The sequence below is a fragment of the Agelaius phoeniceus genome, chromosome 18 (assembly GCF_051311805.1).
Source record: "Agelaius phoeniceus isolate bAgePho1 chromosome 18, bAgePho1.hap1, whole genome shotgun sequence".
NCBI lineage: Eukaryota > Metazoa > Chordata > Aves > Passeriformes > Icteridae > Agelaius > Agelaius phoeniceus.
Window position 1 is genome coordinate 1,080,839 of NC_135282.1, and position 15,499 is coordinate 1,096,337.

A 15,499-nucleotide genomic window follows, 5' to 3' on the forward strand; every position below is an offset into this window, starting at 1 on the left:
ACTCTGTCACTGAGCTGAAGGAATTTTAAATGCTCCATGCACTTCAAGGATGAAGTCCCAAGGACAATTCCTTGTTTTAAAGAACTGGGGTGCTGCGTGGTACAGGGGTGGTTTTTATGGCTGCTCTGGAGGTTGTGAACTTGTTTTATTTGGGTAGATTAATATGCCATGGATTATTAATGAGCTGCTTTCTCCTTCTAATATGCAGAGCTCATGTCCTACAAGCTCCTGAATCCTCAGTTCTTGGCCGTGCACTTGGCTGAAGTCTGGGGATGTCAGAGCCCTTCTCAAACCACAGTGGAAGAGAAGCAGGCAGCTTCTGCTTCAGTATTTCAATTTCATTTAGTCTGGTTTGAAATCAGCAAGAGGAATTTTCTACTTGCTCTTTTTCTTATTTTGGCTGTACAATTTTAATTTTTGATAAGCAAAATCTGTAACAAAACCACCACAAACTCTTGAAAAAGTGGTCCTAAAAATGCAGAAAATAGTCATTATTATTTCCTATCCTTGCACCTAGATTATTTTTCCTCTTCAAATAGTTTATTGATTTCACTGACTTCACAGCAGCTCTACATAAACAAAGCACACAGAGGGCAGGAACGAGATTATTGCATTAATGGGAGCAGATACTGTACAGACATCAGAAACTCACTGTGGTTAAAAAGATGAGAGAGTGACACAGGAAAATTAAATTATTGATCAGACACATGTCTGATAGACTGGTGGGCCTTATAGAAACCAAACCTGGCATACATCTAGAAGGAGGAAAATTAAATCTATACAGTATGTATAACCACAGATGCAATTATCTCCCCCTTCCTCAAGCAGAAACATTTTACCTGCAGGGGCTGCTTGTCCAGACCCTGCTGCAGGCTCCTGGCTGGAGAAGCATCCTTGAAAGGGGCTGCTCTGATCATTGTGTAAGTCAGGGATATGACAGGCCAAGGGACCAAACCCATTTGTTTAAAGCACCATTTTCTCTGTTAGTGTAACCTGGAGCAATCCCAGTGACCATTAACTTTATCTGAGCATCTCACAGCAACTTCCAGCTCAAAGAGGCCTGAAAAAAGATCAGTGTGCTTGAGAGCTTGGCCTTTTTTCCCAGCTCTATTGGATGGCCTAATAAAAGACATCACCTCTAGCCACAAAGCTGGCTTCACTTATGGAATTACTCTGATTTTTACCCCTCAGGGCCAGAACTGCCCTGCCAGTGCTGGAGCAGGGGAGGCAGACCAGAATCCCCGTTCAAGCAGGGAATTTTCCTTCCCCCAGAAGCAGCAGTACAGAATGATCCTGTCAGCCAAACCTTGCTCAGGAAATGCACGTCCATGTCCATTGTAAGGATGAGCCAAGTGCAGTGGGCCTGAGCCACAGAGCCACAGAGCCCAGGGCAGACAGACATGGGGCTCCCACCCCGCCAGACAATTCCTGTTTCTGCTGTCAGAGCTCCCAGGGCTTCATGAGCAGCCCATCCTTTGGATGAGGTAAGGGCAGCGAGGAGGAATGGCTGAGCCTGGAGTTTATTTATTCCCACACCAGGCTGGCTCCTGCAGCTCCCAGGCATCCTTACAGCACATGCCTGGGGATACCTGTGCCAGCTGGCACTCCCAGCCCTGCTTCTCCACGCTTCCAATTGACTTCTGGTCCCAGCTCCAGAGAGAGGCTCCTCTGCTGGCCCCACCAAGCAGCAAACTGTGTAAAACTTCCCAAAAAAAGGCACGGAGGAGCCTGGACAAAGTGATGCTGAGGAGCCAGGGCTGAGACGGATGGCTTTGCTTTCTGCTGCTGACACCACCTGAGCAGCAGGAGGCTCCTGCCTTCTGTCAGCTCCCCAAAACCAGAGCTCAAGAGCACAGAGGTTACAGCAAGCCTGGCCCTCAGCCAGCCCAGGGCTGCTCCAGAACACAAGAGGAAGGGAATTCACCTTTAAATCACACAAAGGTGATTTCTGCCCGCACGCTTTTCCCCCGAGCTACGTCCTGGTAAAGTCTGGTTTATGCAAATGGAAATAAAAGTGTTGTGCCAGGGTAAAAAATGTCCACATTAAAGAAGGAAAGGAGCTGAAGTGGCTCTCCCTGGCATGGCACACCGAGAGTGCAGCTCAGTAATGAAGCTCAAGGCTTGAACTGCAAGCAGCAGTTTGGGGGTAGAAGGTGTAAATAAATGTGCAATTCTGCAGAGCCATGACTGTGTGAGCACATTATGGGATGCACTAACACTCTGCTGTGCCTCTCAATCCTGAATTTACAGGCTAATGCTTCCCTCTGTCATTTCCTCAAACTTCCCGGTGAACTTGAATTATTTTTACACTTATTTAGTTTAAGCAAAACACTCATTCCACAGCCTCCAAAGGACACAGAGCTCTGCTCCTACAGGCCCTTGGGGAGCAGAGTACAGCACAGTCACTCCTCTGGCACTGACACTCAGCATTCAACAGTCACCTCCTGCAATTAATAAAACTGCACTGTTGCTATTTTTCACTAATAGAGGATTTCCAAAAGCAAATTACAGCCATAAATTACATCATTACAGCCTGCATTATTGTTCTGTGGGGTAACAAATCTTGCAGAAAGACAATCAGCTCTGCTAGAGGAAAAAAAATACAGAGGACAAATCAGATGATTGGGACCTGATTAAAATTAATATCAGTGGTGTTTTTTTTCCATTTGCCTGCTGAAATTCCCTCTCTCACCAGCGTGCTGGTGGTCATGCCACAGTGCTGGAGCATTAAATATTAGGCATGATTTGTTTCTGAGGGGAAAGTCCAGTGTTTGTGTGGATTCCCTCTGCAGTTTATCTGGGGCCTAAGGACACCCCACAGCAATGGGGCCATAAGGGCTGGGCTGGGAATTCCCTCAGCACATGGGATCACACAGACAGCTGGGGCATCTTTTACAGTGGTTTTTTTTTGGGGGTCCAAGCTTTGGTGAGGTTCTGGTACCCCTCTGGTTCTGGGGTTATGGGTGAATCCAATGCCATCCCCAGTGCTGCTGCCTTCCAGCAGAGGAGAGCACAGCACCAGCTCTGTCCCCTGCACTGTGCTGAACCCTGCCCTGCCTCTCCTGTGCTTTATCTCCTCAAGCAGAACCAGTGAGTTTGAAGTGCAGATTCTGAGTGAGTTCCATGACAAACATCCCCAGTGATGAGCATCTGTCTGGATAATGAACTGTAAACTGAGAGCAGGGCAAGGCAAACACGCAGCCAGAGCAAATTGAAGGTGAAAAGCTCCTGGGTTTTTAAGGTGTGGGGGCAGTTCATTAAAACACTGAGCCTTATAAAATCATGGTGGTGCTTTAACCCCATGCTCCCTCATTACATCCCATTAGACAAAGGCCCTTTCTGTTGTCTCCATCGTTTCACTGTCCAAGCAGGAACACCTCAGACCTCATCAACTGGAGTTCAGCCTAAACAATGCACAGTTCTGCTAAGCAAACATTTCACCTGCTGCTGAAGAGTGAGGCCTCCCCCAGGAACACCAGAACTCTCTTTACAGAGATCAAAATCACCACTGGAAGCTGCCAATGAAGAGAAATCCCTTCTGCTTTTGTGTATGGGTCACATCCATCCCACCTCAGCTCACCTGGCTGAGACACTGCCCTGTCTGCAAACGCACCTGGCCTGCCCTGGCAGCTCCTGCTCAGCTGCAGGAGGGACACATTGAGGGAGGGACACATTGAGGGAGGGACACATTGAGGAGCTGCAGACCATTTACCCTCCAGGGAAAACCACAAAAAATACAATACAATACAATACAATACAATACAATACAAAAAAATAAAATAAAATAAAAAATAAAATACAACAAAATAAAATAAAATAAAATAAAAATAAAATACAACAAAATAAAATAAAATAAAATAAAATAAAATAAAATAAAATAAAATAAAATGTTTGCTGTCTGGAGTTAGTCTGGACAGTAAATGTGTATTTACTAGTTAAGTCTAGACAATCACCTGTTAGCTACAGCTAATGAGAAAACTGAGTTTATGGAGAACTGGTGCATTAATTCTAGAGGAGAAGGCATCATCCAGCCATGGAGGCTGCTGAGTGCTGTTCCCTCTCCCACACAAAGCCATGCCATGTTCTCCCTGCTCCCCAGCCCTGGCAGCAGCAGCAGCTCTGTGCTGCAGGAGAGCAGCCAGACCAGCCCCAGCTGCAGAGCTGCCCATGGCTGAGCTCTGCAAAGCCTGAAAGGCTGCAGATGGGTCACCAGTGAGGGACTCCCCTGCCTTCCAACTCCAGCTCTCTGCCAGCTGCAAACCTCTGCAAGCAGCAGCCTCGGGAGCTGCTCTGCTCCTGCTGGCAGCGCCCTCTGCCCTCCTGCATCTCCTCTGGGCTGGGCACAGTCCTGAGCTGGGCACAATCCTGAGCTGGGCACAGTCCTGAGCTGGGCACAATCCTGAGCTGGGCACAGTCCTGAGCAGCTCCAGCAGCAAGGCCAGCCCTGGAGTGCCCTCCTGAGCACAGCTCACTCTGCTGGCTCTGCTGGCACGTGTGGCAGCTGGAATATTGCCTCTGTGCCTGTGTTCAACAACACGAATTTTCATCAGCTGTCACTTCAAATATTCACTGCTGTTTAAGATGTCTTCTTCTGGTGGGGCAGTACCACAAAGCTGGAGCAACACTTAAAACAACCCCCAAAATACACCACAAGACAACACAGCCTCCAGACTTCACACATGACACAGTGCAGTGCCAGGAACTGACACAAGTGTCCCCCTGCCAGCCCTGCTGTCCCTCCTTTCCCCCTCAGGGAGCTCAGCTTCTCTGAACCCTGACCCAAGCCTGACTTGGATCAGCCTGGCTCATTCACAGAATTCTCCAGAGGTTCCTGGCACTGCTCCTCCAGGGGAGCATTCTGCTATCAGCACACCCAGCAGCCAATCATTTACTTTGTGTATCCCTGCACATTCTTGTTGTTCTGCAATTTTTTGTTTGCTTGGCAGGATTTGCCTCCTGTCGAGACTAAGGAGCATCTATTAAGCCTCATATTAACATTTCTCAGAGATCTTTAAAAACCTGAAAGTTAGCTGGCCCCACCTCTCCTCAGCATCTTAAAAATCCCAAAGTAATCCATCCCATAGCATTGTTGGATTGGGGGATGCTCAAGAGGAAATTGCACATACTCATAGAAAATGACATTCAGCTTGAACCAATGGAAATACTCATTGCAGCCAGCTGGGACAGCCTTATTGATCCATTCTCATTTCCTGCAAAAGGTAGGGCTGAATGGGACTGTAGAAAGCAGGAATGCAGTAAATGGAGGGAAGCAGAAGCTGGAGGCAAAGTGCAAGGGCTGTAGAAATGACCTCTGGGACTTCAAAAGGCAGCGTTAAATTGAGCCATTTTGGGTTCTTTATGCTGTCTGCACCTTCTGACCAATTTGAGATCAATGAACAACGGTTTGTCCATGTTTTGCTTTTGTTTCCTGATGGCAGGCAGCACAAAAAGCCAATTCTCCCCAGATAAGGTGAATCAATCAGCACTGCAGGTCCCAGTCCCTGTGTGACATTGGTGCTTTACATGAACAGGCAGGTCCAGAGTCCTCAGCTGATACCAACAATTTATGCACAGGTAATGCAGTCACATCCCCCTAATCCTGAAGGAAGCAGGGCTGCTCTCCTCTGAGCAGCCTGCACTGGGGGAGTGGGAGGCACAGGAGCATCTCTGTGTGTCCCTTCTCTCCAGGACATTGGAACTCTGCTCTTCCACTCTCACTCTGAAATCTCCTGACTTCAGGTTCTGCTCGGGGCTGCAGAGCTGATCCAAGCTGTCCCAGTCACTACTATTAATAGAATAACTCCATTTTGCATAAAATAAATTTCCTTACCTCCCAGTATTTATTCCATGTGAGTCATAACCGAGTTATCTGAGACAATACCTGTCAGCTGAAAAGTCTGACACGTGGATGATCTGTTTGTTCATTTGTTTGTTTGTGATAAGCAAATTAGGAAATGGATTTTTCCTTCTGGAAAGCTCCTCTGTGCCTGTTGCCTCCACTTCACCAAAGACTGAAAGATGAACCAGAGTGAGAATTCTGCACTTGTGTGCCCTTGAACTAGATAGAGCTTTATGGTGTGAACTCACACACTGTGCAGGGATGAAAACTCTATTTATTCAGGTCCATATTTTAAAATGGTATTGCAGGGACTTCATTACAATGAAATACCTTAAAAAATCCTTACCTCAGGGAACAGCAGACATAAATGTGTATATAAAACAACAGTGCTTTGGGAGCTAAGGTTTTGATCACCTCTGTTTTAATGGAAAGCCAGTTAACAAGCACACATAAAACTGTCAAAAAGTGGTTTTGGCTGAGTCACAGCTCTGCAGTGGGTCCAGCCCCTGCTCCTGCAGCAGGAGCACCAACACTGTGAGTTCAGAATGCACAGAAACACAACCCAAGCACAACTGAGCAAAGAGCACTCGAGGAACTACAGTGCCTGATGAGCAGCTGAGAGTCCCAGCCTCACAGTGATGCTGGCACTGCCAGGCTCCTGTGGGTGCAAACTGGAAACTGGATCAAGCAGCAGCTCACAGGGTGTTCTTTCACAGGGAAGGATTCAGTTTGCATCAGGGTGCATCAGTTCCCATCAGTTCCCTTCAGCAGATGGATCTGCTGATTTACCCTACACTTGCTCCACTGATCCAAGCCCTACAAGGCCATTTTAAAATTTCAGGTTCAGTTCTTGCTGACAATGTCAATTCTTTCATCTCTTTCAGAATGCCATAGCAACAGTTGCACTAATCTTTTGAAGACCACTTGGTTTTCATCTTACAACTCTTTTTGTAATGTAATCAGGCACAGGGCAATAAAAGATACATGATCTTCCTTGCTTCATAAGTTTGGAATGGCTCACAGGAGACGAGCTCCAGTCCATGGGTCAGAGCAGCCTTTATCTTTGCTCCACCCAAAGCAGGGAAAAGTTTGCTGAGAGACTTTCCAGGGACTTTTCCTCAGGGCAGGGCAGGGACCTGAGCAGCCCCCACAGCTGGGACACTGCAGTGTCCTTGGGCAGCTCCTTTTCCTGCTCACTCTTAAAAAAGTGCAGTGACAGCTTTGGCTTTGCATGTTTGCAGTTCTACCCTGGAATGCTCCGTGCTTAAAATCAACAAAATCTCCTTTCCCCCAGAGGATTACAAACCCCACTTGCTGCTCAACACTGAGATCTCATTTGTGGACACAGCCCCGTGCTGCTGCTGTGCTGGGCAGGCAGATACAGACTGTGAGCTGCCTCCCCAGCAGGGCCAGGGTCACCCTCTGTGCTCTCAGGGACTCCTGTTCCTGAGCAGGAGAGCTGCCAGCTCAGCAGCTCAGCTGGAGATTAATGCCTGCACGAAGGAAGCACCCTGGCTGGATGTGCAGGGTTAGCTGAGAGAGAAGTGAAAATTCCCTTTATCTACCAGCATCCTGCTAGTAAAGCCAATTGTGCTCTGGTGCTCCATCCAGCTGCATTCTGTTAACACAGTGTATTTTGGCTCTGGCTAAGTGTTATCACAAGGCACAGCAATGAGATAAACACAAGAAAGCTTTGTGAAGAGAAAGGTTTAATGATTTCATTGTTTGAACCCTCTGTTTGAACCCACAGTGCCTACTGGCAATCTGCTGGGAATAAAGGATCTTGCCTTACATGATTTATAAAACACTAAACTCATCCTTTTAGACCTCAGTTCTTACAGGAACCCTCGCAGGCAGATGAATTTTAATGCAGGATAGACACAAGTCTGCAAGAACCCTGAATGCAAGTGCAGAGGCATCACACCCTGACAGGAGATATCAGAACCTCCCTTCCCTCAGATATGGAACACAGAGAAGAAGCTGATGAATTCTTTCATGAAAAGAGCAAGAAGACAGAAAGTCTGCCAGAAGACACATGCCTGTTGTTTGGCAGTGGAAGGCATCTATCTCAAAATAAAATCTGACCACAAAAATTCTGCTTCGTGCACGTTCTCCAGTCCTTAGAGGACAGATGCTCCAATAAATATTCCCTGCTCAAGCTGACAGGTAATGAGGACAATTATTTCCCCCTCAGATCTGGAATGCAGTGCAGGCTTTCTGCTGACTTGACAGACTGTGGATCAGGAAATTGCTGGCCATGACCTCATTTGATATGAGCAGCAGTTTCACTCTTCAAAGGGGAAGAATATATTGAAGATTGGGACTTCCAGGAAATAATACTCATCTAATTATCTGCTGAACACTGTTCAAAGAAAAGACTGCCAAAATTTTGCAACCAAGATGATGCACTGGAGGGACAACACTCACAAGAAGCATAGAGCAATGTCTAAGTCTTCCAAATCCTGACCAACAGAAAATAAAATGCCTGCCTAACAACAGCACAGCTGAAATGCTGGAGAATCCAGTGAAATTCCTTGTTTTCCAAAAACACTGAGCAGAGAGAGCAGATTTTAACCCAAACCATTTACTCACAGGAAAGTCTGCACTTCATGGTTCTTAAATGTATTATTGAGGCTATTATTGTTTTCTATTTTTGACCTCAAACCAGAAGTTCTTACACTATTAGGTCATGAAGCAGAAGAATCAGTATCAGCCTCAGCCTACCAAGGACCAAGCAACCTGGCCTTCAGCAGAAGGTCCTTGAGGCCCTCTGGAATTGCAAGTTCAAGGCAATCAGCAGCAGGAAGAAAAATCTACTGGGTTTTGTGGGAAAAGCCAAGAAATTGAGGGTTTAAACATGAGGGAGATGGTTGAAGAGGCAGCACCCCTTCCTCTGAGCATCCTACCCTTCTGAGCATCCCTTCCTCTGAGCATCCCTTCCCTCTGAGCATCCCTTCCCTCTGAGCATCCCTTCCTTCTGAGCATCCCTTCCCTCTGAGCATCCCTTCCTCTGAGCATCCCTTCCTCTGAGCAACCTTCCCTCTCAGCATCCCTTCCCTCTGAGCATCCCTTCCTCTCAGCATCCCTTCCTCTGAGCACCCCTTCCCTCTCAGCATCCCTTCCTCTGAGCATCCCTTCCTCTGAGCATCCCTTCCTCTGAGCATCCCTTCCTCTCAGCATCCTTTCCCTCTCAGCATCCCTTCCTCCTGAGCACCCCCTCCTCTGAGCATCCCTTCCCTCTGAGCATCCCTTCCTCTGAGCATCCCTTCCTCTGAGCATCCCTTCCTTCTGAGCATCCCTTCCTCTGAGCATCCCTTCCTCTCAGCATCCTTTCCTCTCAGCATCCTTTCCCTCTGAGCACCCCTTCCCTCTGAGCACCCCTTCCTCTGAGCATCCCTTCCTCTCAGCATCCTTTCCCTCTCAGCATCCCTTCCTCCTGAGCACCCCCTCCTCTGAGCATCCCTTCCCTCTGAGTACCCCTTCCTCTGAGCAACCCTTCCTTTCAGCATCCCTTCCCTCTGAGCACCCCTTCCCTCTCAGCATCCCATCCTCTCAGCACCCCTTCCCTCTGAGCATCCCTCTCCTGTGGGGTCAGTGTAGCAGCACCTGGGTGCTGTGCACAGAGTGAGGATGGTTCCAGAGGCAGTGCCAGGGCAGGGAGCTCTCCCTGCTGAGGCTGGGCTGGCCCTGCCTGGCTCAGCACGGGGTGGGCACGGGCTGGGAGGGGCTCTTACCATGGCCAGGGGCACGATGCCCACCAGGTCCTTCTGGCAGATGAAGATCTCGGCCAGGGCGGGCTCGGAGGAGCCGTGCTGGGGGTACTCCACCTGCCAGCTGATGGGCTGCGTGCCCGACAGGCTGCTGAAGCTGGCGATCTCAAACTCCAGCTGCACGACCTCGTGGAACAGGCTGGTGCTCCTGGGGACAGCAAACAGAGCCATTACTGGGGCTGCTGAAGGGAACCAGCTAACACTGCCAATGCAGGTGGTTACCTGAGCATATCACACTTCTACAAGACTTTTTGCAATCTACAACTGCCTCAGAGCACACAAACTGGCATTATCCATAATTACTCCAAGCTTCTGCTATGGGCACTGTGGAGGGATGAAATCCAGCTTATTATAACACACATTCCATTCCAAGTTCTGTTTGATATTTCAAACATATTTCATACTCCGCCTTGGATCTGGACTCTGATCAACCAAAGTTAAGGCCAGTGCAGCTGATGCAGGCTGAGGAGCCCAGAATTACTGCAGCCAAAAAGAAAACCAAGGTTTTTTGTAGATGTCCACCACAAAAATCACAGAAATCCTCAGCAATGAAGGTTAGTGTGGGGGAGCCCAGAATTACTGCAGCCAAAAAGAAAACCAAGGTTTTTTGTAGATGTCCACCACAAAAATCACAGAAATCCTCAGCAATGAAGCTTAGTGTGGGGAAGCCATTAAACAATTAACAGGATTAAATGAAAAAATGACAATTTTAGTCTAACCTTAGAGGTGCTCTCTGGAGATTAAAATCTCAGGCAACTGAGACCAAACAAAGAAAAAATCTGTGGCAGGTAAAATACACCACAAACTCAGTAAGTGAATTTGAAAAACAAATATGAAAAGACATGCTGGAAATGTTTCCCTCGTATTAAATTCTTTAACTACACCAGAAATAATAAAAATAGATGAAAAATATTTACTGGCCTAGCTGCTGGCTTAATTAAAAAAAAAATAAAAAAAAGTTTAAATCCCCTTCATTAGAAATTATCCATTAAATTCCCTGGAACTTTCTAAATGCCTTCCCACAGTGTTAATATTCCACTGAAAATTCCTGCAATCCAACCCTAGCTGAAATGATTTGCAAATGAAGGGAATGACAGGTAACTTCCCAGCTCAGTAACCCAATCCCAGCCTCATCACACCTTTGCCTGCATTCATCACGTAACAGCTTCCATTTTTCCTCTCTTTTTTACATACAATACATGAAGGCCCATTTCTGAGAGAATCCATCAAGAACTGATCATGTACAAAGCACTTAAAATCTCAAGTGCCAGACCTTCTTTCTCCCTCTGAACTGAAATCACCGTTTTTTGCTACTTAAGACATATTCTGTGCTTTACTTTGCGTGATTCCTTTGAAAGCAAATGGTTCCCCTGATAATTATTATTTTGATTATGGGTTTTCATTTGGATGGCTCCCTCTGAAAAGTCTTAATACTACCTAATGCTTGAAATTTATTTCCTTGCTGTTTTCTTGCTGTGTCAAAAGAGAGACACTGGAGCACTTTTGTGACAGTGGCACATTTCCTGCCTGCATTTAGAGAGTGATTTTGGGCAGTAATGTGATGGATGGATGGGTTTAGCAATTCATAACTCAAGCCCAGCCTATTGCCACTTGAAGAGCTCCTACTAAATAAATCTCCCAGCCTGTAAATAGGAGGCAGCTGCAGGAGCTGGGGTTTACACTCCTCTGGGACAGCTCCCAGTGAACACACGCTGCAGGGAGCTCGGTCATTTCTGTGCAAACATCAGCACATGCAAAGGCACCTGAATCACCTGAGCTGCAGTGTTCCTTTGGCTGCTACAGGCACCATTATGGCCCAGATTAATGACACCTGAAATGACATTATTTGCACCATTTCTAGTTCTGATTCTTAGCAGCTGGCAGAGAAAAAGTTTTTCCATGTGATTGACCACCCCAGTGCTTTCACTCCCACCAAATGGAGAATAAATCTTGGCACACATCAGAGCTGCTCCAAGAGTTAATGAACTCCAGGAAAGGTGTCCAGATGAAGAGGTTTGCATGCATTTCCCCAGGGATCTCTGAAATTGTGCAGCTCTCCAGCAGAAGCCCCACAGCTCTGCTGGCAGCTGCAGGTGGGACCCTGCAGCTGGGCAGGAGCTCATTTCCAGCCAGCCCTGACTCCCAAACCTCCTCTCCCTTTCCCTGCGTGTCCCAGCCCTGCTCCAGGACTCAGCAGGGGCTGGTGACACACCCAGGCCACGTGGAAGGCTGGCCCAGGTAAGGACCAGGGCTGGGTTTTGCCAAGTCCTTCCTAAGCACTGCCCAGAGTTCTGGTGGCACTGGCGAGCACAGCACTGGGCTCTGGAATGGCCTTCAGCATCCTAACACCATCCTGCACCTGAGGTGTGGTTTGAGGAGCCATTCTGGACAGAAATCATTGTTATCAGCTTTTCCAAAACACCTGCCAAGCTGGGATTGCCAGTTCTCCCCAGCACTGGCGTCACTGAGCTCTCCTGGCCAGGTGTCCCCTGGCCCATGACAAAGACAGGCTGCTTTAGTGGTGCAGGGCCTTAAAAATGGTACCAAAATTCATCATCAGAGAACTGATTAATGCTAAAGCATCTTTTTCTGTAGAACATGAGATACAAAAAATGTCAAAAAATGTGCATGGTGCAAGACAGAGCTTTTCTTGGTGCTCCTCCAGGCTGACCTGCATCACCATTCCAGTGCCTGCATCCCTGAGTGAGGCACCCTCCACAGCACAGCAGCCTGGATGCAATGTCACACCATCATCACCTTCCTCCTTCCCTCTTCCCACAGAAGAAACAGAGAGACGAGCAACAGCTGGGAAAGCATCCACTTGAAAAAAAAATCTGCCTTCAGAGATGTGTAATGGCTGAGGAAAAAATGCTCCTCCTGAAGCACATTTAATGTTCAGAGCTTGTTCACTGACTGAAACAGCAGTTCCTTAATATCCCACATTTAGGAGTGCTCAGCAGCCGGAACAGCAAGTAATTATAAAACTTTTCTAAAGTACACAGCACGCAGTGATTACAAATGAAGCTTCCTCAAGGAAGAGCTTCCAAGGAATTGCTCCAGGGTGGATAGATGAGTCTAATTTGATTGGATTGAGAGCTCCCCTGGGCCAGGTCGCTCCTTGGATTTATTTGAATTCACAGAAATGCAAATCATTCAGGGCCAGACTGGAGCAGGAGCCAGCACGGGGGAGTGGGGGCTCTTTGGATGTGCTGAGCAGCCCTGGCAGGGCAGGTGTGGGCACAGACATCAGCCAGCAGCTGAGGCACAGGGACATGCTGAGGAGATGCTGGTGCCCACAGCTGAGCCTGCAGGTCAGGGATGGGGAGTGCACTCCTGGCAGAGGCTGGCAGCAAAGAGCAGAGAGCCCCTGCACGCCTCTGAGCAGCACAGCTCGGAAAAGAAGGTGGAATGGAAGTGTTCTGCTAATGGAGAGATAATAAAAGATGCATAAAAAGCAAAACAGAAGTGACATCAGGAGAAAATGCCATGGAAGTTGCCAGCTGCTGCCAGCTGTGTGGGCAGCACACACCCTTGGCAGATCAGCAGTGCTAACTGCACCAGCACTCTTCATTTTAGAAGATTTTCAAGTATGATATTAAGCATTCCTTTGCAAGTACTTATTGATCATTCAAACCTTCAGTGCCCTGAGAAACATTTACCCTTGAAAGAAGATTTTCCTTCTATTCACATGCAGGACTGGCTCTATCCAAAGCTGTACTTAATTTAATGCAGGGGATTTAAAACCTGGTACAGTGGGTGAACAACCCAGCTAAGCTCACACTGGGGGTAATGCCACAGACAATGAACACAAAACAGATTCTGGTTCCTTCAGGGGTCTGGAAAAAGGGGAGCAACGTGAAACCTGCCCAGGGCTGAGCTGAGGCCAGGGATAGTGACCAGTGAGGCCTGAATTAGTGACCACTGAGGTCATCATTAGTGACCACTGAGCCCAGCATCAGTGACCACTGAGGCCAGCATCAGTGACCACTGAGGCCTGAATTAGTGACCACTGAGGTCATCATTAGTGACCACTGAGGCCTGAATTAGTGACCACTGAGGTCATCATTAGTGACCACTGAGCCCAGCATCAGTGACCACTGAGGCCAGCATCAGTGACCACTGAGGCCTGAATTAGTGACCACTGAGGCCTGAATTAGTGACCACTGAAGCCAGCATTAGTGACCACTGAGGCCTGAATTAGTGACCACAGAGGCCAGCATTAGTGACCACTGAGGCCAGCATCAGTGACCACTGAGCCCTGCATTAGTGACCACTGAGCCCTGCATTAGTGACCACTGAGGCCATCATCAGTGACCACTGAGGCCAGCATTAGTGACCACTGAGGCCTGAATTAGTGACCACTGAGGCCAGCATCAGTGAGCACTGAGGCCAGCATCAGTGACCAGTGAGGCCAGCATCAGTGACCACTGAGCCCTGCATTAGTGACCACTGAGCCCTGAATTAGTGACCACTGAGGTCAGCATTAGTGACCACTGAGCCCTGAATTAGTGACCACTGAGGCCAGCATTAGTGACCACTGAGCCCAGCATTAGTGACCAGTGAGGCCAGCATTAGTGATCACTGAGCCCTGCATCAGTGATCACTAAGGCCAGCATCAGTGACCAGGCCTGTTCTGCAAAGGTTTCCTGGGGCAGAGGGGCACCAAGGAAAGCACAGAGAGCTCAGCTGCTGCCAGGGCCATCAGCAGACAGAAACCTTTGCTGCATGCCCATCTGCAGGTGTGGCCCAGCAGTCTCTGATGAGAGATTTCACAGTGCTGGGTTATTGCTCCAAGTAATAGAGCAGTTTCCACTCTGAAATGAGTGAATCTGAGCACTGCTACGGGCTAAATCAATAATTTCGATTTATTACAGTGACTCTCAAAAGAGAAATTTTAAAAACCCTAGATTAAAAACATTTTTTAGCCATCCTTTATTTCAACAGATTTTTACTGAAAGTGCCCAGGGATCCGAGAATACTTCGACCTGCTGGAAATTCAGCAACTCCTTTCTTCTCTAATGCTCTCCAGTTCTGACAGTGACATCTTAATGCAAGATCAGCACTTACCAAATGACATAAAAAATGGAGAAGAGCACCAACCCCACCATCCCCCAGTTACAGCACACATCTGACTCTTCACTAAAGGGATGAATTGAAGCATGTTCTCACCATGTGCAGGGAAAAGCCATCAGAGGCTGCTGCTGGTCAAACTGGACCCCAGAGCACTCTGTGGGGCAGCTGAGTCACAGCTGAGACACCTTGGAGAAGGGTTTAGGGTTTGTGTTCCTGCTCTGCCCACCTTGGAGAAGGGTTTAGGGCTTGTGTTCCTGCTCTGCCCATCTTGGAGAAGGGTTTAGGGTTTGTGTTCCTGCTCTGCCCACCCTGGAGAAGGGTTTAGGGCTTGTGTTCCTGCTCTGCCCACCCTGCAGAAGGGCTCAGGGCTTGTGTTCCTGCTCTGCCCACCCTGGAGAAGGGTTTAGGGCTTGTGTTCCTGCTCTGCCCACCCTGGAGAAGGGCTCAGGGCTTGTGTTCCTGCTCTGCCCATCTTGGAGAAGGGCTCAGGGCTTGTGTTCCTGCTCTGCTCACCCTGGAGAAGGGCTCAGGGCTTGTGTTCCTGCTCTGCTCACATTGGAGAAGGGTTCAGGGTTTGTGTTCCTGCTCTGCCCACCCTGGAGAAGGGCTCAGGGTTTGTGTTCCTGCTCTGCCCACCTTGGAGAAGGGTTTAGGGTTTGTGTTCCTGCTCTGCTCACCCTGGAGAAGGGCTCAGGGCTTGTGTTCCTGCCATTCTGCATCTCCTGCACCTTTTCCTGACCATGGCTGCTGCTGGGGATTTCTGGAAGGAACACACCCTGGGACCAGGCTGAGTCACAGCAATTGAAGGAGAATTAAT

The 15,499-nt window shown here is 48.2% G+C and overlaps 1 protein-coding gene across 2 annotated transcripts in view; it reads right to left on the reverse strand.

Moving 5' to 3' along the window:
• The window catches only part of TMEM132C (transmembrane protein 132C), a 175,763-nt gene that overhangs the window by 30,785 nt on the left and 129,479 nt on the right, over window positions 1–15,499 (reverse strand). The window contains exon 4 of one of the 2 annotated variants that reach the window (XM_077187983.1): window positions 9,574–9,757. The exons of the other annotated variant lie outside the window; for it this stretch is intronic. Within the exon in view, the coding sequence (XP_077044098.1) occupies window positions 9,574–9,757 (184 nt within the window). The remainder of the gene's footprint in view (window positions 1–9,573; window positions 9,758–15,499) is intronic. 2 annotated transcript variants of the gene reach the window in all.